This window comes from Egretta garzetta, unplaced genomic scaffold (genome assembly GCF_000687185.1).
Source record: "Egretta garzetta isolate BGI_Z169 unplaced genomic scaffold, ASM68718v1 scaffold293, whole genome shotgun sequence".
Classification (NCBI taxonomy): Eukaryota; Metazoa; Chordata; class Aves; order Pelecaniformes; family Ardeidae; genus Egretta; species Egretta garzetta.
In genome coordinates this window covers 2,450,034-2,472,625 of record NW_009259318.1, presented here as the reverse complement: position 1 = coordinate 2,472,625, position 22,592 = coordinate 2,450,034, and the positions used below count along the sequence as shown (strand labels likewise).

General features: G+C 35.4%; 1 protein-coding gene across 1 annotated transcript in view; it reads left to right on the top strand.

The window, feature by feature from the left end:
• The window catches only part of CCDC91 (coiled-coil domain containing 91), a 162,982-nt gene that overhangs the window by 76,950 nt on the left and 63,440 nt on the right, over nt 1–22,592 (top strand). Inside the window, exon 8 of the mRNA XM_009636535.2 lies at nt 13,617–13,724. Within this exon, the coding sequence (XP_009634830.1) occupies nt 13,617–13,724 (108 nt within the window). The remainder of the gene's footprint in view (nt 1–13,616; nt 13,725–22,592) is intronic.

Here is a 22,592-nt window from a genome sequence, read left to right as displayed (position 1 = left end):
CTGACAGGGGAAAAAACCTCATAACATGAAACGGAAAAGAAGGCTGGTTTTGAGAATGAGAAGGGAGGCATGTGACCTGGTAGGCAACTGTGAGCCGGGAACACAAATCTGACAATGTAGTTAGTGAAGGGGAAATACAAATTGTAACTGCTCAGTGACAGTAATCCAAGACTAAAAAATGATCTATCATGGAGGGCAAGAAGGCCCGAATGCAGAATGGTTTAAACTTGCTGGAAGCAGGAGTGCCAGAGACAGAAGGACTCCATGTAAGGGAGTGAGGTTTCCCTTGGTAATGAGATAAGAAATATCACAGCATTGTCTTGTAGTAATCCATCCTGTGAGTGCTCAGGGGCCACTTTTGGTAAACAGAGCTGACTCTGGGGGATGAACTGAACATTGGGCTAAGGTGTGCACCATGCTGATGCTTACATGGTCAGGGCTGGCGCAAGTGACATATAAGGAATTGTCTTACGTTGCATCTTTGCATACTCTTGTAGAGCTGCTTGTGGGGGTAGGACTGTCCATTCCATTGTTCATTACATCTTTTTATGTTTAACCACAAACACGTTTGATTTGCCTCAGGAGGTACGATAAAAATTCCCTAATGTTAGTTAGGGTTGGAATGTAACTGGCTAGGTTAAAAGGGTAGGGTTGAGGTTGGGTCTTGTGTTTCAGGTAATAAGCTGAAAGCTTGAGTCTGGGACCTGCTGGTCAAGAAGCCTGCAGTACTTTGTTAGGGAGGGCAGGCAGGTTGGTTTGTTTTCAGCAAATACCCAAAATGTATGTTTCCTTCTGGTGGTGTCAAGATCTGCAGCTCCAGGAGAGCTATCTGTGCCAGATTCCAAATCTGCTGTGAAGTCTGAGATCTTAATGTTACACAAAACTATTTTCTTTTAGTTGGGTAAAGGAATGTACTCAAATGCCGTATTGATTTTTGAAAATTATTTTACCAGTTAACAGCAGCTGGGAAGATCTGATATGCCATCTGGAAAAGATTTATGTCTATCAGTTTCTGTGATTTGGCACAAAAGATCAGGGATTTAATTGAATACTGTGATTCTGAGCAATATTTATATTTAGAATATTATTTCTCATAGACTGTTTATATTCAAGTTATATAAAGACATTCTTTAATACCAGGGAACCATGGCATGAATATACTTCATACAAGTCTTCCTGTTGCCTCATGTGGTTATTTGCCATATTTTGGTCAATGAGATCACAGTACTCTGAAAAGAAATAACATCAGATATGCCAGCTTCCGAGTAAAATACTGCAAGCAACCTTGTCTGGAAACACGCAGCGAGTTATTCTTCAGGGTAGCAGGAAAAAAAAATCAAAAAGTTTTGTTAGGTTTAGAAAAAAACCAAGCTTTTTTGGATTGTTTGTTTATAGCTTAAATACCTTTTTAGTAACCCTTTACCATGTGCTTAACAAAAAACCCAACATTGAATCATCAGAGAATTCAGTGAAGGTAAAAACTGTTCTGTAGTTTTGTTGAGAAAATAATCTCATGGATTCTTTTAAAATGTTAATTTATGGTTAATATTTCAATATGGAATGAGGCTAAGATTTTTTTTTCTTAAGTAAATGAGTTAAATGTGGTTTTGTAATTATAAAAGTAGTATTTTACACTTTAGGGACTTTTTAACTACTCATATCTTTATGAATGTATTATATTTATCAGACGCGTTGGCAATTAGTAGTTGGGTAACCAAATAAGGGGTCCTGCATATAGCATTCGTTTAAGACTGTAAATCTGGTTAGTCCTTTTAGTGAAATACAGAATTGTGAAATTCATTGACTCTTAATTCACTTATGATTAGACATGCTTAATTTTGTACTGAAATATGTCTTCTTTAGGATTTAAGACTGCTACACTAATATATAGCATTTATATGCAAAAGTGATTTTTTTTTTCAGTAGATTTTGTAAGTACTATCTAATTAATCCCCAAATTACCTTGAGTGTGGAAATTCACCTAAGCAAGTCTGCTGAATTGTTTAAAAAGCATAGGATTCTTATGATGAATACAGTCCTATTTTGCATTCCTTGGGTTTTAATAAAATGACCTGATGCAGGTTATTCCAATCAAGTGCTTGTGCATCGCCCAAATTAAGTTCTGTTGCAGTCATGACTGTTGAAATTATGACTAATCCTCTCTGATACCAGCCAATTATAATTTTGCAATGCCACTCCAAGCAGAGTTGTTGCGTGAGTTAATGTAATGCCCAACATTGGTCGTTTAAGGATAGCTATGTAAAAATATGAACAATTCATTAGCCCCAGAAAATAATCCCCAGAAGCCCTCAAGCCCCAAATCCTCTAAATTAGGTATTGAAACTCGGGGTTGAACAACAGTGGAAAAGTGGCTGCTTACTTGCCTTTTCTGTATTCCTGGCATACATAAGTCATCCTACTGGTATATAAAGGAAAAGAGAGTTGCCATTCTTTCATTTCTATCTACAAGGTGGCCAAATTAGTAACCAAAAGCTCACATTTTTCTTATATTGAGAGCTAGTTATTACTCCTTGCAGACTTACTGCAGCAGACTTGTTGTTGTATGGTTCTATGCTTGAAAATGGTTTACACTTTCTGATACTCTCCTATATTTGGGGGAATTATTTGTGTAAAAGAGACAATATTGATTTTTCATGAGTGAGTTATCCCTAGGTAGACCAGGCACTCAAGTTTAAGACCAAACCCTCTCAATTCCTACCCTTGCGACTGGTCCTTTTTAACACGGCAAAAGTGTCAAAAATGGAGCTTACACAAAAAGTCAAACACTGAGTGATCTAACTTCAAGGATCTGAATATACCAAACCCCTTAGAATTATTGCAGTTGTCTTCGGAATATTAGCTTGCCAAATGTGCTGGGAAAGCCATTAGCAGAGAAACACTAGACACTTTGTAGCAGAAACCCTCAAAAACCTTGGCCATTGTTAAGCATCTCACATTCTTATCTTCCTTTCAACAAATAAACCATCTACAATACAGTCATAAAATTTGTATTAAAAAACACGGGAAAACAAATTAAAAATGAACTTAGTGTTCTCAGTAGGCCAAGTTTCCCCTTCTCATGTTTACCTAATTTTGTTTAATTTCTGTCTTTCATGTCATTATTTTTTTAAACTCTTATCCCTGGTAATTAACTACGGTAAAGAAAAGTAAATGTAGATCTTGGAAATTATGCTTGTGGGATCATGTCACATTTTAAGATACTTACCGCAAGCAACATAAGGATTTTTCCTCTGCTTGTTTAATCAAGCTTTTGTTCTGAAATTGTCATAGTTCTGTAAATAGACAAGTTAAGATTTTTAATCTGTTTTGTTTATATTTCTCACCATATAAAATGTCCTCTAATGTAAGCTTTAAAGAATATGAGGTTACAGGCAGGTGTATTTATTTGATGGTATTTATTTACTTAGATTATTTTATGCAATTATTAGTCTTCCAAAAGACAGCTTGCATGAATCAGATGTGTGTTTCCTTTTATGGAAATTAACTTCAAGATGCAAAGTCCTTTCCAGCCCTTCCTACAATGAGAGTTTTGTCTGTCAGTTTTCAGTGTTAGGTGGTTGGGTTTTTTAGCTTTCCAGAGTGTGAGGACAGATTTGCAAAGTACAAGATTTGTGGGGGCCATCAGATTGTCTTTCTTGATATGTGTGTCAGTAATAGACTTCTGAACTGAAAGGTTACCCTTGAAGCAAACGAAGCAAGATTTAAAAGATTTCATTACAAAAGCAGTTAATCTAGAATCAGGATTTTTTTTTTTTTTTTTTTTTTTTTTTTTAGACATAGTTTATCCCTAGTGAGGAGGGAAAACTCGTGAAATGTGGCCAGTTCTCAGCTCTTTAAAACACCAGCTTAGCTTAAGTTTCCAAGGTGACATACTGGCTCCGAAAGGCCTGACACATGAATAAAAGGATAAATTCAGAAGTTGTTGCAAGGGCTTGTATTTCACTTTCAAATTCTGTACTTCTCCATGTGTAAATTGCACTAGACTTCAATTGGGCCTTGGGTATAATATAATATTGTTTTCTGTCATGAAGAGCTGATGACTGGAAAAGGAAAGATTCTTTGTCATTTTTACAGTATAGGAATACTCATGTACGACAGCGATGCTACTATAAAAATCTTTCTACAGAATTCTGATAAAAGCAAGGTACAGTCAAGTATCAATCTTCTGAAGATCTCACTATGAAAGATATTTTATTATTGATTAAAGCATCTTGATATTTTAAACGTAATTATAAAAATTACAAGATACTTCTCCCTCCCTTTTTGGTAAGGATGACTTTTTATATGTGTTTCTGACTACAGAACAATAAATACAGTGTTAAATATAATAATTTAAAGGTTTGATTAAGAGTGAGTTTGCAGTTTGTTTCTGGTAGGAGTCTGGGAGAACAGTGTTTTGTGGAAAATAAATCATTTAAACTCACATGCCAGTAAAACTGAGATAAACTGAGCATAGTATTCAAACTGTAAGTTGTTGATCATTACTGGTATACCAAAACCAGTTGAAAATGAAACTGAAGTTATACCACTTTACAAAAGCCTTGTTTCCCTATTCTTGTGTTTGATTCAAATGTCTTTTGTGTTATGTCTTTAAAACACCTGACTGAAATTCAGTTCACACTGTAAACAGGAGCATGGTTAGTAAACCCATGAAGATTCTTCATACTCTGATGTGCATCAAAATGTATTGACCTTTTGTAAAGAAATAACTTGAGAGAAGAATTTTCCACAGGAAATACTTTTTGACTTGATATGTAAAATTTCACAGCATGAGCTCTGTTTAAAACTTTGGTAGCATGCTATGACTATGAGTGGAAACAATTCAGGAAATCCAACTCAACATTTTGTTTTATTTCATTTAGAACCTACTTCATTGTGAATTGCAAGTTGTCTCTGACCTAAACAGGAATTTATTTGCTTTCCTTTTGGCTAATATTCACTTGTACAAAAAATGCCCTTTATTCCATAGCACCTATATGGCCATGTTTAATTTTCACTTAAAGGGAGGCTCAACTGAAAATAGTCTGATCATGAAAATATACAGTATCTTGGGCCAAAGTGGGTAAGTTGAATTCTGTTGAAAAAGACATTTTTGGAAATTTTTTAAATAGTTTTATTTACATAGTATGTATACTAGCTAATAACTGAGTTATAACACAACCAGTCACACAGTATGTTTTATTGTGTTAATGTGTTTTCTCCAAGGGTTCAGGAAAGAATTTTAATTGTATCTTCTGCTCTGTTTTATCATGCAGCAATTGGTTAAGTGTATTTCACCCTTAAATAAAGTAGTAGAAATTAATTACTGGTGGAGACAAGATGCTGAATTAGATTAATCATTGTCTAATGCTATGAAGCATAGAAATTCTTATGTACTATTGCTGAAATTAATACTGGTATTTAATATAGTTCATATGTTTGAAGTAGTATGGTAACTTTACTTTTCACTAGGTAACCTTATTTTTAAAGATGACTTGTTTTGGCTATCCTGACTCAGCAATTTTGAAGTAAAGAAGGTGTTTGTACTGGCTTGTATTTAATTCCTTAAGCAAGTTAATAAAGGTCGAGCGGGGGAAATAAATGAGGGAAGATATTCTTTTGGATTGACTAAGGGTTTTGAACCAGTGCTTTTGTGTAATATTATAGAACATAAGGCAGCAGCTTGTACATCATGGTGCGTGTTTCATACTGCTGTTTCAAGTGAGTTGGTTTAACATTTGCGAACAATGCTATGCATCTGAGAAGTCTGGGTTTTGCATAGACTGGATTTGCTTTTATACTGTTTTTTCAGAAGAGATGAGAGGGGATAATAAACTCTACTCTGTTTTTTCTCTTGCTTTTTTTTTTTTTTTCCCCTCCCTGACTAGTTTTTTCCTCCTATAAAAAGAGGAACTTGAGAGAAAGTGATTTGGCAGTTTGTTACTTTTAGGGAATTTGGGATGAATTTGGGGGTAACAGTCTATATTTTGGCTATATAATTCAAGAAGGATTCTCATAAATTCTAGCTTTTGGTGGCCATATGATAAATCCTGTTCTGGGCAAGCAGCTCTGGTTTCTGTTGCCAGTGGAATTAAGACAGTATGCACTAGGGCTGGGCAAATAGGTCTGTAGTAAAAATGGGCTGGAGTGTCTGCTATGATTTTGGCAAAATCTTAATCATTGCATCTTTACCTTTCCAAGGATGAGGACAAGTTTCAGAAAGCATCTAGTACTCTATACATGACACAACCTCTAGCAATACAGGATAAAAATTTTGTATTTTCTGATTTTTAGACTTTTCTTCTCAGATTGGGTGCAGTACAGTTTTTCAGTCTCTAGTCTGTATGCTGTGATGCAGTTCTCTAGGGTTCTCACAGTAAATGTAGTGTGCTGTCAATTGCATTTCAGGACTACTTAATTCTCTGACCATTGCTAAAGCAAGTAATAATAAAGATGTGGTGGGTTGGTTCTGGCTGGGTGCCAGCTGCCCACCAAAGCTGCTCTATCACTCCGCCTCCTCAACTGGATAGGGGAGAGAAAATATAACGAAAGGCTGATGGGTTGACATAAGGACAGGGAGAGATAGCTCACCAGTTACAGTCATGGGCAAAACGGACTCAGTTTGGGGAAATCAGTTTAATTTATTGCCAATCAAAATCAGAGTGGGATAATGAGAAAATAAAAACTAAATCTTGAAACATCTTCCCCCCACCCCTCCCTTCTTCCCGGGCTCAACATTACTCCGGAGTTCTCTACCTCCTCCTCTCAAGTGACGCAAGGGGATGGGGAATGGAGGTTGTGGTCATTTCATCACACGCTGACTCTGCTGCTCCTTCCTCTTCAGAGGGAGGACTCCACACGCTCCAGCCTGGGGTCCTTCCCAAGGCAGACAGTCCTCCATGAACTTCTCTAGCATGAGTCCTTCCCATGGGTTGCAGTTCTTCATGAACTGCTCCAGCATGGGTTCCTTCCATGGGGTGCAGTCCCTCAGGAACAGACTGCTCCAGCGTGGGTCGCCTACCAGGATCACCAGCCCAGCCAGCAAACCTGCTCCAGACTGGGCTTCTCTTTCCATGGGGCCACAGGTCCTGCCAGGAGCCTGCTCCAGCATGGGCTTCCCACGGGGTCACAGCCTCCTTCGGGCACCCACCTGCACTGATATGGGGTCCTCCGTGGGCTGCAGGTGGGGATCTGCTCCCCTGTGGGCCTCCCTGGGCTGCAGGGGGACAGCCTGCCTCACCATGGGCTGCACTAGGGACTGCAGGGGAATCTCTGCTCCAGTGCCTGGAGCACCTCCTGCCCCTCCTGCTGCACTGACCTTGGTGCCTGCAGGGCTGCTCCTCTCACAGATTCTCACTACTCTGTCCAGCTGCAATTGCGTAGGTTTGTTTTTTCCCCTCTTCTTAACTATGTTATCCCAGAGGCGCTACCACCATCACTGATTGGCTCGGCCTTGGCCAGCGGCGGGTCTGTCTTGGAGCCAGCTGGCGTTGGCTCTATCGGGCATAGAAGAAGCTTTTAGCAGCTCACAGAAGCCACCCCTGTAACAGCCCCACTACCAAAATATTGCCACACAGACCCAATATAGATGTGTATTATGGATAAAGTCCTTATGATGTTTGGATCTAGTTTCAACTTGGGTTCTTCCAAAATTATTCTAATTTATGAAACTTTAAAGCTAAGGTTAGCTCTTTATCTGAATTCAAACAGAGGTTTGGACTAATTTACTTAGTTAAGTTTTATTTTGTTTTGATAAAAGTCCAGTTTATAAAATTAAGATAGATTCACTTTTAATCTTTTTGCAAACTAACTTAAACACGTTTTTTACTGTCATTTAAATGTGTGAACGTTTTCATAATGGTTTGAGGAAATCATGGGTTCTGTGATTTTTGTAACTCATTATATATAAAACTAAAATGGATACAAAGACTCTTTAGAGAACTTGGTCTTAAGCGGTTTCATTCTCTTTGTTCTGTCAAAGCCACCAGGCAATTTTGGTTAGTGAAGGAGATTTGGTTAGTGAAGAAGTAGGATCAATTCTCTGATAGCTTTTTTTAGGTTAGGAGAGTGATAGAGAAAGGAGGGAAGAAGCAGGATTTCTTGAATGGTTTGGAACATTTCTGATAGTTTAAACTTCAGAAGAAGACTTGCTGTCATTGTCATCCTACAAGTCCTGTTATCTGGAGCATTCATTTGGAGCAGCCACACTGTATATAGTTACTGTTAAATGTGAGCATACATGATACTTCTTAGCTTTCCCATGAACAATGTGAATTTATTCTTTAAAAACCTCCCCAAAATTGTTCATGTATATATGTCCAGAAACAATGAACAGAAAACGTAAGACCGTTTGGTGATGGAGTACAATGTGCATTGGGAATACGAATTATTTCCAGGTGGCAAAATAGCAAGTAGAAGATAGAACTTCTCTCAAATGAATTACAGCATTTAAACTACTTTTTCATAGAACTAAACCATATAGTTTATAGACACCAGTATGTGTTCTGCTTCCCCTCCCCCACCAACGATCTACAAGGTTCTAGCACATTCTACATTTCTGCTATTATTTTGTTATTCCTTGCACTGTAAAGGCTGCTTTACTAACAAGGATCCAGAGATATGGATACTAGAATAAGAACTATAATCGATGAAGCTTTGAAATTTTAGAACTTAGGAAATTTGGCTGCACCTGTTAGTTCAAGAGCCATTTTCCTATTCTCTGGGAAAGTCAGGACTGAGACAGAGTGCAGACTCCTAATTTTCCTTTTTGGTTAAATTCCACTGGTTTTAGTCCTGATAAGATGAGAGAAGCATGTAATGATTTCTTTCATTTGTTTTTGAAAGGAAGAAAATATTGTAGGTCAGACCATAATCAATCTGATACCTGATAGATTTTGGAAAGGGACCTAAAGTTTTGCTATTCCATATCTGATAGTTTCTTATCACTTCTTTGAGTCATCTCAAGTTCCTATACTGAAACTGAGGATACTGAGCAAGATTAATTGTTAAAATATGAGGTATTTTATTCTTGTTCCATTTTTTTTTTTTTTTTTTTTTTGCAAATAAACCCCACTGAATACATTGTCAGTGTAATTTTCAGAAGTAATTCTGGTTTTAGAGGAATTAAATTTAGATATGTCAATTTGGTACCCTTTTCTTCCCCTAATAACTGTCTCGGTGCTACTTTCTACTATCGTTTTCTTTTTCTGATCTACAAGCCAAAACAGCTATAGATTATAGTTTAAGGTGTAAAACATGATAGAATTTTGGCTTTGATTAGCTACGACGATTATGCCAAGTTGAAAATGAATTATAACTGAACTAACCTAGAAAAACAATGTCAGTGTAGATATTGATTCTTGGTTTTCCCAGTTAATGGGTTTTTTGTCCGGTTTAGTAATGGTAAAAGTGTAATATGAGATACAGGGAAGAAGGAAATGTTAAAAGACAATGTATATATGTTTGATTACTTGGAGCTGTAGTGTTAATTTTTCATTTTCATTTCAGGAGTCAGAGGGAAATTGTTACTATTCTTATTTTATTATACCTAAATACACTTTGATTATTTAGTACATAAGCCTTGTAAATTCTGTCTTTAATTAGTGGAAAGGTATTGGCTCAAATGATGAGGTACTTATGATCATAACTATGGTTATGCAGCCACTATAGTGGTTGCAGTTCGTTCTAACATTTGTCCATGACTTTGTATTTAAATTTTAAGCAAACTGCTTTAAGTAGCTGTTTATCTGAGGTACCACAGTCCTTTAAACTGTTTCAAGGTCTTACATAAATGGTTGGGAGGCAGAAGATTTTTGAAACCTGAGGAAATTACAAATGGGAAAAGAAGATCTAGTAACTCCCTGAAAGACATGACTGTTTATTTGGCTCTAGTAAAGACCTAAAAGGTAACCTCATTTTTGATTAAAGGCAAATGTAGTTAGGACTTATGAGGTGTGTTGTGCTAAGGAAGGCGGGGGGGAAGCCAAGAAGCAGGAAGGACTAGTTGATAAATGTAAAGAAATCCTGGAAATCGGAACCCACCACTTCCTCTATGACTGTATCAAGTGTAGGCTGAGGCAACAAATGTGATAGGAGTGTAGAAACAGATCCGCATCAAGACTGACACCTTTTGCCATCAGTCCTGAAACTGGCTGTTGGTACAGGATGACCCTTGCCACCCTGTGTCAAGGAAGTTCATTGCCCAATATATAGAAGGAGAAATTAATTGCCAAGAACACCCATATTGAAATCCTACCCTTTTGACTTCATGCAACAGATGCCATAGGCTATATTCTGCTGTAACCTTACCTGAAATTATTCAATGAGCTATTAAAAGGAGACTGCTTCAAGAATGCCAGCTTGATATTAGGTCAGTGGCCACAGATTTGTGGAACATCAGCCCACCAGGATAACTGTGTAATTAATTAAAGAAGAAAGTGGTGTTTCAACAGTGATAAGTAGTTGCCCAGAATAGAATCATAGAATAGAATCATAGAATTGCTTTGGTTGGAAAAGACCTTTAAGGTCATAGTGTCCAACCTTTAACCTAACCCTGACATCTCACCACTAAACCATGTCCCTAAGCACCTCATCTATCCTTCTTTTAAATAACTCCAGGGAGGAGGACTACCACCTCCCTGGGCAGCCCATTCCAGAGCCTGACAACCCTTTCGGTGAAGAAGTTTTTCCTAATGTCTAGCCTAAACCTGCCCTGGCGCAACTTCAAACCATTTCCCCTCATCCTATCATCTGTTACCGGGGAGAAGAGGCCGACCCCCACCTCCCTACAGCCTCCTTTCAGGTAGTTGTAGAGGGTGATAAGGTCTCCCCTCAGCCTCCTCTTCTTGACAATTAGTCAAAAGACTTTAAGTGTCATTGTACTGAAGGAAGTCTGTAACTATAAGAGTTAGAGATGCCTACCATGAAATAGCTAAATGCATGTTTTAGTTTAGTAAGTTAGTTAATTTTTAATTTTTTTTTTAAATTAGTAATTTAAGTAGTTGATAATCTTGAAATTTGCAACAGCTTTTGGTGGATATCCTGTATCTATCTCTGCTGTATTTACCCTATCAAAAAAACTTAGATGATGGTTGTGAAAAGACAAAGAAGAAAATTACCTAATTTTTTAACTCTGTTTTCTTTTTTTTTTTTTTTTTAACCTTCTTTTTGCAGGTCTTGGAAAGACATCATTTTATGACAACTTTGTGTTCGTATTTACTTCTTATAGTCCTGCATCTACTCCATGTTAAATTAGAATTAAAGGAAATTGTCAAGTTTGGCTTTTATTTTATTTTAAAAATTGTCTTCTTTCTGATAGTATATTAAATATGGGACATGATTTTAATGATAAATGAGGAACAATAAAAGTCTTAATTTAAAGGGCAAGATACATTTGTCTAGTCATGCCAGTTCTCTGACACTTTTCTGTTTATACTTCAGAAGAGTAGACCTGTTTTATAGAAGTGCCTTATCTGACACTACTGATAATTATGATCAGTCCTGAGCATAAGAATTTTCTCATGAAAATAAAATCTGTGCTTTAAAATAAACTAGAACTCAGCATTCTGTTTTTCTGACTGGCTGATGTGCTACATCTCTCTTCAGAAAATAACGGATTTTTGTATGGAGATTTTTTTTTTTATGGCACAACATGAAAGCAACCTCTGAAGTACTGTGCCACACAGGAGGATTTTTCTCTGTCTCCTTACTTCACCAACTAATGAAATAGTCAAATACAGGATCAATTCTGTGGTGCTATTTAAACTGTATTAGTAGTGTGTATGATAGAAAAAGAAAGCTTTTGTTTCTGAATGTGGAATTTAATGTATTTTCTAAAGAAAATAATAATAATAAAATAAATGTAAACAATTTAATCACTTCTACATGCCACCCATTGAATAATAATTATTGCCTTGAAAACTGAAATACAAATTTAACAGTTGCCAGTTAAGTCTGCATAGTAAAGCGACTCAACCCTTGGTGTGAGCAAGAAGCTGTCTGAGAAATGGTATTGCAACTTAATGACCATTCTGTTACTGTTTTCCGTAAGATCAGAATTTTCTTTTTTCTTTTGTGCCAGTTATATGAAACAATTCTTGTCACAGTAGTTTAGGCAAAAAAATTCCATACCCCGAAGTACAGACTTAGTTTTTGCCAGTGATATGTGGCAATTCTAATTCATACACAGTAGGATTGAGCATATAAATTTTCATATACAGAAGTTATACTTCTTTGAGAGTTAAGGTTTTGTGATTGCCTGAATGTATATCAATAAAAGAATAAATTTAGTTGGAAAGAAATTGGCTTTTATGAAAGTAAACTTATGGCTAGCTAAATCCCCTGCAAACACCAGTAAACGTATTCTTACACTTTGATTAAAGTATATGTTAAACACCATTTTTTACCTTTTAAACCTTTCTGAACCTGTGCTGAAAACTACTATGATACTATAGCATTACTGAAGAACACTGATTTTGGCATAAGAGGCTAATTAGTGGAAAATATGGAAAGATAGTTCAAAAATTGAGAGAAGGTTTTTTGTATACATTTTTTGGGTTTTTTTAAAAGTATTCAAAATTGTATTTAATGTGTGTGTTATGTTCCATGAAGTAAATGTATCTCTAAAAAAAAGATTGTTTGAAAGATGGGATTTTTTTTCTTGTCTACATTTGGGCCAAAGGTCTGTTTTCTATAAAACTTATGTCTGTTTTAACTTACACAGTAATTTCAACTACTTCACTATATTGATTACTAGTTAAAAATAGTTTGCTACGTTGTGTATAAATAGCCCAATGAATGTTTGGAACGTGACATAAATATTTTATAATATTCGGGAAAAACACTTGCATACATGAGTTAAGTAAATCCTGCATTAAAATACCATCATTGCTGAAGGAAGGCTGAGTGTAATTCCTCAAATGGTAATCTGGTTTTTCATGTATCTTAAATTTTTTTTGTTTTTCTTTTTGTGTTCAGATGCTGGAAGTTCTACAGAGTTCAGTCAAGTGCATGTGAATACATACATGTGCATGCACATGGGTGCACGCACAGAGTTCCTAATTTTATCATCATCTTGTTATTGTCTTGGTACTTTGACTTTCCACACTTTGACTTCCACTGCTTCACATTTGAGTGTGAACTTCCTGGGGGGGCATTCTTTTATGTTTTAAATTACTCAGAATTTCCATCTGCTTTTACTTGACTTGTGGTTGTGAAGATCATGCTTGGCCCATGGGATCTTACGCTGTGCCGAGAGGATGTGGAGTTTTGTCAGCCAGGGAAATATGTCTGGCTTTTTTTTTTTCTTCAGCAGCTTTCATATGCTTCTCTTCTTGTGTGGTCCCACTAAACTGAGTATATTTAACAGAAATACTCTCCCTCTCTATCTTCTGTGTGCTGCTCTCTTTTAAGCAGACTGTGTATAAGAAATGAGAGATTCAAAAAATTTTAGTCCTCACTGAAAACAAGGCAATGTTACATAGGAAGGTACTTTAATAGTTGCACATTCCAAATTTATAACAGCATTCCACATACTGGTCATACACAAGTATTAGTAGATCTGCAGTTAAACATCCCAGTTCTACCTTTATTGAATACTCTGTGCTTTCTTTTTGCAGGCACTGCTACAATCTACAGTTCAACAGCAAGAAGCAGCTATTGAAAAACAGTATATACTAGCAATTGAAAAACATTCTCACAAATGTGAAGAACTTCTTAATGCTCAGGTATGGATGTGCACGTACAAAAATCTTCGTGATTTTCTTTTAGTTTCAGCTCTTTCCTGTTTGAAAAAATACTAACATACATGATCACCAAAGAAAATAATCAGTCTTTCACCTTGTGTCCTCAGCATAACAGTAAACACGAGTATTTAAAAATGCAAAACAAATAATGACTTTTCATCTGTTGGGATCAAAGGTGTTTTATAACACTTAAAGCCGCTTCGAACAGATTCAGGAATAGTGTAGCACTGAGAAAAAGTCTTAGAGCAACTTAATACTTACTCCTTTAACAATTGCAATTTTCTGTAGTTTTGGAAAAAAACATGCAATTATTTTTAAGTTATTTAGTTAAATGTAATATTGGATTGTATGTGATTTGCACAAATTTTTGGTCCAAATTTTTGATACTTCTTAGATGGTAGACACAAACATCTGTTGTCCAGACCGATTTTTATTTCATAGAAATCCTATGTAAAAAGAAAAAAACTAGCTATGAGCAATTACCTAATATTAGAAATATATACATAAATAGGCTCATTTAACATGACTTGAGTAAAAGCACACTGTATAGCAAGTATTTGGAATCACAGCAATTACTGATGAGTATTTGAACAGTGTAAACCTGGTTTGTTACTGAAAATATCTTGCTTTGACTTAAGTACAGCACTTGAATTAAAATAATAATAAACATATATTATAATAAACATTAGTATATACGTTTTTTAAAAAAAAGGTGATTTGTTAATAGCATCCTGAAGTTGTTTACATTGCAAATAACAGGATTAACAGTTACCTTTTAAGTACTGTCAGCAATAATTCTACTAAAACCAGAAAGGATAATAGTTTGTTTATTTAATTTTCTTGGGGTATGTTAGAACTAAATACATCAAAAGTCCACTTGAAGTATTCCACTATTTCTAACAGTGGTTTATGACCATTTCATTCTTCTAACCATATCAACTAACACTTAGTGCAAAAATGGAAAAATGTAATAGATTGGAGAAATTGATTCCATCACGTTTGGAGTTTATTGCACAGAACTACAGTTACTTAATGCTTACCATAAAAAGTTCTGCCTAAGAAGCAAGTCAAATTGAATTTTAAGAAAATGTTTTGGGTCTCTGAAATGTACATATTGTTTGCTAACTTTATATCATTTTCTGAATGTTAAAAAGGAGTGAATCTCACGAAATCTGGAAGAATTGAAGGAAGATTTTTTGAGGCTGTACTTACAGATTGAGCAAAAATATTGCTCCCATGGTCTGTTACATTTGCATTGCAAACCAGAAGGTGGGGACAGAAATGTGAAAACATGTTCGAGAGGGTCAGATTTACCTGGGGGGAACCTAAAAATGTAAGGGACCTATTCCTGGTCATGGGACAGGAGAGGATGACATAACAACATGCCCAGTTCACATCATGTCTACATTTAATGCAGTTTAACACCCTCTTTGGATCCCAGAAAAGGTTTACATTTTGTTCACAAATTTCCAGGTCACTTTTCCTTCAACTCAGTCAAGCTTTACCACCTTTAATTATAACATAAAACCAGGATTTTGTAGCCTAATCAAGTAAACAAGTGTGAGTGCTTAATAAGATAGGATTTATACTGGCAAGTTTTGTTCACTGCTAAATCTTTGTTGGGACAGGTCTGAGAAATGTGTACTGTGTTTTTATTATTTTTGAATATATCTATTCTTAAATGTATACTTTTGTATTTGTTTTAACATTTGGTTTTGTTCAAATTATTTTCTGTGCTAACAGTTAAGATTGTTGAAATGATTACTAATTATTATATACCAAGTTGATTAATATTCTATGTTATGGGATTGTACATGCATATCCACATTTATATGGAGAGTTACGAGTATCTATATCAGTGTAAAGAATCTTTTTTGGCGCAGCAGTAATGACACAGTGCAAGTATGTTCTGTACACAAACATACTTATTTTTTTTCTTGCCTTACAAGCAGTATTTTGCCTTCACACTTCTAAGCCCATGTAAAACTTTGTCAACCCACATAATTTTTTGTCCTCATTTGCCATTCCTTCTAAATTTTCTGCTGTTTTATTTCCAGTTCCACAAAATCAAGATTAACTCCTTCCTCCTGCTTTCTCCTAATCCCACTTTCCCTCTAAATTCCCATACCCCTCCCTCCCAAAAATGTCTCCCGGAGAAGGAGTAAACGCTGTTTTTCTCTGCTTGTCTTTAACCTATCATCAGAGTTTATTTAAGTTTCTGATTTTGAAACTGTATTTTATCAGGGTGTTGTGCCTGTAGTGGAGATGCATGTTAAAAGTCCGTCTAGAGAGGTACCATACTGCTGGTATGGTCAGTGTACAAGTCTGTTTCTTGCAGGGTAGGGGAAGATGCAAAAGGCCTAGTTCTGTGGTTTTCTCTCAGTTTCCTGCTGGACAAATTTCTGCAATTCATCTTTGATCATTACAAGTGAGGTTTTGCAGCAGACTGGCTAGCTATAGGTAACATCATTGTCATTTACAGGAGGGAACCATCAGCCCATCAAGACAAATTGTCTTCAGCTCTGTATCTTGTTTCAGGTCTGTCAGCTATCTTTTCACTGTACTCTTCTACTAGATCTAACTTCATAGTCTGTGGTTTAAGACATCGCAAAAATTGCAGAAACTTCTCCAAAATAAAATTCTAAGCCATTTTCTATTCTGGCTCTTCTAACAGATGCCTTTCCCACTGATCTGTAAGAAAGTTCTGGTCTGTTTTCGAGTTTAGTTTCATCTGCTTGAGGTTCAGTATACTCTCTGACATACTATACTGACCTGCCTGTCAGTGAAATGTCCCTCTGTATTAATAGTTATCACTATCCATTGCTTTTGAAACAAACACTTGAGAGATGAGCTGGTGGTATCACTTACTATTCAGTTACTGCCCACACATACAAGGTATTTCTAGGTCTACCCTTTTCTTAGTCCATTAATGTCAACTGTCTTGAATATCCAATCTCAAATGTCTTCTGGGTCTGGAGCTTATGGGTCTCCTTCCTGCTCTCCTGGAATGTGTTGAAAGGACCAGTTTCCTCAAAGAAATTGATGATCAATTGGATGCTTGCTGGGGAACAATCTCTAGGGCTGCTGGGGTTTTTCAAGGAAATATTCTCATATCAACATTTCAAATAGCTAACCAGGCATTCTTGTTGCATATTCAGGGGCACCAGGGTCATCAGTGAACAGGACAATGAGAACTCTACTCCTCTATGCCAGGAATCACCCCTGTCACATGGTGAATATTTAGGAAAGCAATGCATGTTAGTTATACATTTCTAGCACTAGAGGATATCAGAGAAAATGTCATTGGAAAACATGACAGTTTATTACAAGTTGGAAAATCATAAACTTCATGTTTAACTTTTTCTGGGACAGAAACATATTTGATGTTGCCTTCTGAAAAATGAAGACCAAATTTGATCTTGTGGCTTAACTCATGTGCTGTATGAGAATACATACTGAGAAACATGATCAACAAAATTTTGAACAGAAATTTTTAATACTCAGAAAATTAAGGCACATACAACGGCAAGTTAATGAAAGTGCTTCAGTATAGTCAGGTATTGTGGTCAGTGCTAGAAGTGAGGTATCACATGGGGTAGAACAATATGTATCTTGTAAAGTATGAATATTAAAAACAAAAACAAAATCCAAACCACAACCCAAACTCAACCCAAATGTCTGACAGTAAAATTATCTCCCTGTGAGATCAGTGACAAATTTAGATCATAGTTCTCCCTTCTTTAGTAAGTGCTAGCAACCCTTTATGATATATGAGGCATGGAAAAGTTCTACAGGTTATGCATACTTCGATTTTTAGCAGGAAAGAGCAGCAATTTTATATATATGTGTGTATATATATATTTATATAAAGTTCATTAAATATATTGCATACTTATGGAGAAATATGGTTTCATCACTGAGACTTTGTAACTAAGCAATTGCCTGGGCTGGATGCTGGATGCAGCTAGCAGGGGCAGGTATCATTGGCAATATTCTCCTGTTCCATACTTCAATATGTGGAATAGAGTGTCTTTCAGCTTTCCCTGTTTTCCAGTGTTTGAATGAAAGTAGTCTGTTCAAACATCAAAGTAGGTTTTTCTTTTGAATATAGGGAAGATACAGAGACTGAGTAACCTTAAAAAGCATGGAGTAAGTAAGATGGAGTAAGTAAACATCTATTATTGAAATGTATTTACTATGTAGGACTAGGATATCTTTCTCATTAAGGTTGATAGACCATGAGAATGATAATGTAAAAGGAATGATCTTTTTTCACTGGAAGCCCTAGAAATGATGATGTATCAGAAATTTCTGTCACTGTTCAAAGTAGATGGTGTTAAAAATGTATACTATTTGAAGGTTGACTTTTATATTCTTTTTAAAAAGAAGTCAATGGTCCGTGTATTAAGGTAAAATAAAATCTTAAATATCTGCAGCAAATCACTTCTCACTTATGAGAAATCATTTTTCCTCTATTTATTTATCTTGCACTTTTATTTCCTTACCTTGATGGTCTCCTTCCTTACTCTCTTCTAGACAGCGTGAAATAGGAATTCTTGGGTGGGCAGGGATTAAAGTATATGTGAAGTGAGACTCGGCTCACACATTTCCATTTCTAAATTATGACTTGACAATAGTCTTTTTCTCTCTGTCTTCCTGAGGAAACATTATCAATCAAAGAGATACGACTGGACATTCTGTGAACTGTTTTCATGCTTGGGTGTAGTTCAAGGGGATATATTTTACTGTGGTCCTTAATTTTGTTAGTCTGCATATTTTCCATTTTGATTCATGTAAAAGAAGAATAAAGAAAGGCAAGGAATAGAAGTCTCTAATTCTGTAGTTCAGCTGTATGGATATTCCTTTCCTGGCCTGGACTTCTTTTCTTCTACTCAGTCAACCATTAAGGATGTGCCTTAAGGATGTGTGGCCTGCAGTTTTCCTTTGTATAGAGTATATTATGTTGAAATTTTTTCCATAGTTTAGAAAGCCAAAGGAGCTGCTAGTATAATTGCTGAGACAGAACAGTACTGGAAGTGTCACGCAAAAACAAAAGAACTCAGTTAAATGCTTCCTCTGTGCTTTTGCATATTGATATTTTTCATGATGATTCTGTGTGAAGCTATAAAACAAATCTCACATTTGTAGATCCAATGATATTTAAGGTAAATAGAGTTACCCCCATGGCGTTAATTCTCTTTCCACTGTGCTTTATCATGATGTTGGTTGTCATTTGTATGACAAATAGTTGTTCAAAATCTGTTGGATGGTGCATGAAATCTTGTGCCCTTTTTTTGAGACACGCTCACAAAAGTACTGGTTTAGCTTCAATTTCAAAACAATTTGCTGAAAAGCCAGTCAGAATAGAAGTTCCATATGCTAGAACTCAGTTTTTTGAAGTGTATGATGCTTCCAAGAACAGCCAAGACTGGTGTGACAATAGTAATGAGCTGCTGGAATGTAATAGGTACCTTACCTTCTCCAGTATTTGGATGATGCATTTTAATGTATTTGGCATAGCCTTCTGTGAAGAGTACCAGTAAGTCCCCCAAAAATTCCAAAACTGTAAAATGTAAAAAGTACTTGTCTTGTATAGAAAGTGATTGCTTGTTTTCCAGAGAAAATGTTTATTTCATTCAGCAACGTATTTGCACAGTCAGGAAGAATAATTTTCTATTATTTCAACTCTAGTTTTTATACCTACTCATAATGTGCACCATGTTTACATAAATAATCAAAGTTTACAGAATAAGCATTATTATTTTATTATTATTTATTCATTTTTTCCAAAATGAAGTACTTCCAATCAGTCGTTCCTGTAACATTATCATCTAATTTACATTGCCCCTAACATCTCATCCTTAACCATAGCTCATCAGATGTGTCTTTTCAGGTCTGCCACTCTTCTGCCAAAAACGACATTAGATTTTCTTAGAATTTCTTTATCCTCTGATAGTTCCCAATTATGTAGAAGGAAAAAAAAAATGTATTTTTCAGAATCTGGTTGTCACTTTGAGTCATTTAGTCCTAAATTCATAATAACCCTGTGATTTCTGCATACAGAGAGAGAATTAGAGTGAAAAGATCAAGAATCATCTATTCCTGTGCTGGGAAGGCTTTTTGTTTGTTTGTGGTCTGGGTTTTTTCCTTAAATCCTGAAAAAGTTTGATTTATCCTTGCTCTGTGTTTTAGTTTTGTATATGTTGACTTTGTATCCAGTAATACTTAGTATTTACTCCCAAAGTAAAAATTACATTGCTAAGATCCAAAGGTATGTCTATTTTTTGAAAGAATGTAGAACTTTACCAGAGTGTTCTAGCTTCATTTTAATCTGTCCGCTGTCGCAAGCTAGTTAAAGGATGGTTTTGCAGTCCCTTTGCACTGTTAATTCAGCCAGGATACTTTTAGAGTCTCAAACAAAAAATCTTATTTGGAAATTGCACTTGCTTCCTTGGATTCATCAAGTTCTACTTGAAAGTAGCTCTTTAGTGTGATTTTTGCTTTCTGTCTTTTGCTTATGTAATGCTTCCTTTAAGTCTTCATTACTTGTTATGAATTTATATCAACTCTTGTCAATACTGAACAACTAAGTAATATAGTATGATTTTTCTCATCAATTATTTTTGTCAGCTATTGTTGAAAAATGATTTTTCCCTCCATTTTGCTGTCTTCCGTTACTGAACATTTTGCTGTTTATATTGCTCATAATTTAGGAGTTCCTTTCCTTTTATTTTTCCTGATAGATGGAGCAATTCTATGAATCCATACAGGCTGCGAAATGAATTCGAGCACAAAACCAGAAGAGCTAATTACTACTTTTTTTTTCTTCATATTTTCACTGAAGTTCCTTATTTCTGTTATCCTTAGGACCTCAAAGTTTCTGGGTTTTTTAATAGTCTCTATTACTATGTATGCTTTCTGAGAAAAGTATTTTCATTATTAGATGACTTTGTATAGCTTCTTATTTTATGTATAAAAACAGTAAAGCACATATGCAGTAAAATGTTTTAAGCTTAATTTCAGCCTCTGATGTGCCTCAAATTATACAGTTTACAGTCTGTATACTGGTGAGTGGAACACTGACTATGAGTATAGGCTTAGTTATTTTATTACTGCCTTTGTAATTTTTCTTTACATTTTGATTGTTTTAACTTTTCTGGTTTAATTATGTTTTGCTGATTCCTGATCTTTCTTTTAGAAAAGTTTTGCTGCTTTGTTAGCCACTTGAACCTCAAACTGGCAAAAAGATACAGTTCAACCATTCAGTAATAAGTTATAATTTGAGGAAGTGGAAATATGTAACAGATGTTGGAATTCTTCAGACAGATTTTCCACCTTGCACTGCCAAACACTCGGATGCCACAGATAGTGAGGACAACGTAGGAAACCAGTTATGATTACCAGATCTTGTCATTTGACTTGGGCATAGTTTAGCAGTGGTGAAGAAAAGGTGCAGTATAAAAGAATATGCTGTTAAATATAGCTAGCCTTTCTTACAGTAGCATATAAGTATTATTAGTCTTTTAATAAGATTGACTTTTTCCTCAGGATAATATTTTGAATAGGATGTAAAAATGGACACATTTTGATAATGTTACAAAATCATGATGCTGTAACTGTGTATTTTTGTCATCTCCCTCTTGGATAGAGATGATGTTTCCCACAACCTGTTATTTCTTCCTACTGTTAGATTCCTTCATGAGAGACAGAAATAAAAGTAGAACTTTGTGGGTTAAGGTTTCTTGTTAAAATAGGTGAACACATTTGAATTGGTGAATTCTTAAAAAGCCCAGTCCAGTGATTTATTATTCCTGCCAATGAATGAAGTACTGAAACATTTGCTAAATGTCTCTGAAGATAATTTTTCCCAAATCTTGAGGGACAGGGATTGTTCTATGTCCATATGTAATGAAGGTAGAAAAAATATATAACTATATTGGAGATGAGAGATAAAGTCTTATTATGCCTATGTTTTTTCTGTTAAACTACTAATTACAGTGCAGTTTAATTAGATTAAAAAATTTAGTAGATTTTTCTTACATGAAAAACTGGTGATTCCCTGAGGGTTAGACATACATATGTCTTAATATACTGTTTTTTTCAGAATATGCCATTAGAAGAAGGTTCCAAGTGTCATTTCATTAGTGTGTGAAAATTGTTTCCTCAGATGAAATTTCTGTGAAAGTGTGAAATATAATTATTTTGTTGCAGTGTTGCTACAAATAATGCAAGCTTTTTTTTCTGTTTAGTATTTGGATATTCATATTAACTTTGATTGTTACATGATGTTGTTTGTTGTTTTGGTTTTGAATGATTATCTGACTGACTGCTTTTGCACAAGCTACAACTAGCGGCTAACAAAATGGATTTATCCATACTGAATTTGGTGATCTGTGTGTGATGATTTAGTCACTATTGTGAAGGAAACAATCTGCAAAAATGTAAATTGAATGCTTATTAGTTATAGCAAAAGACTTGCATCCTCATTTCTGGATGAAATCCTGTACTCATTCCCTTTTAAATGAAACAGTACAGAGCCCAGGAAGAAACTACCTTTATCTTTAAAAAGCATTTCAATTCATACAAGTCACCCTATTTTCCATTTTTCTTTAAATTTGCAGTTTAGGGTTAATAGGAATATGCAAGGAATTATAACTGTACTAAATTAGAATTAGTTATTAATTGCTTTAATACAGTGATTGAGCTGTAAAATAGCTCATATCCTGCATTATTTCATTCACTCCATGAATTATTGTAATATATACTATATAATCCTTCAAAAGATGCTTACCTGAAAGAAAAATGTCATGAATCCTCAGAAATAAATTTAATATATAAAAATAACAAAAA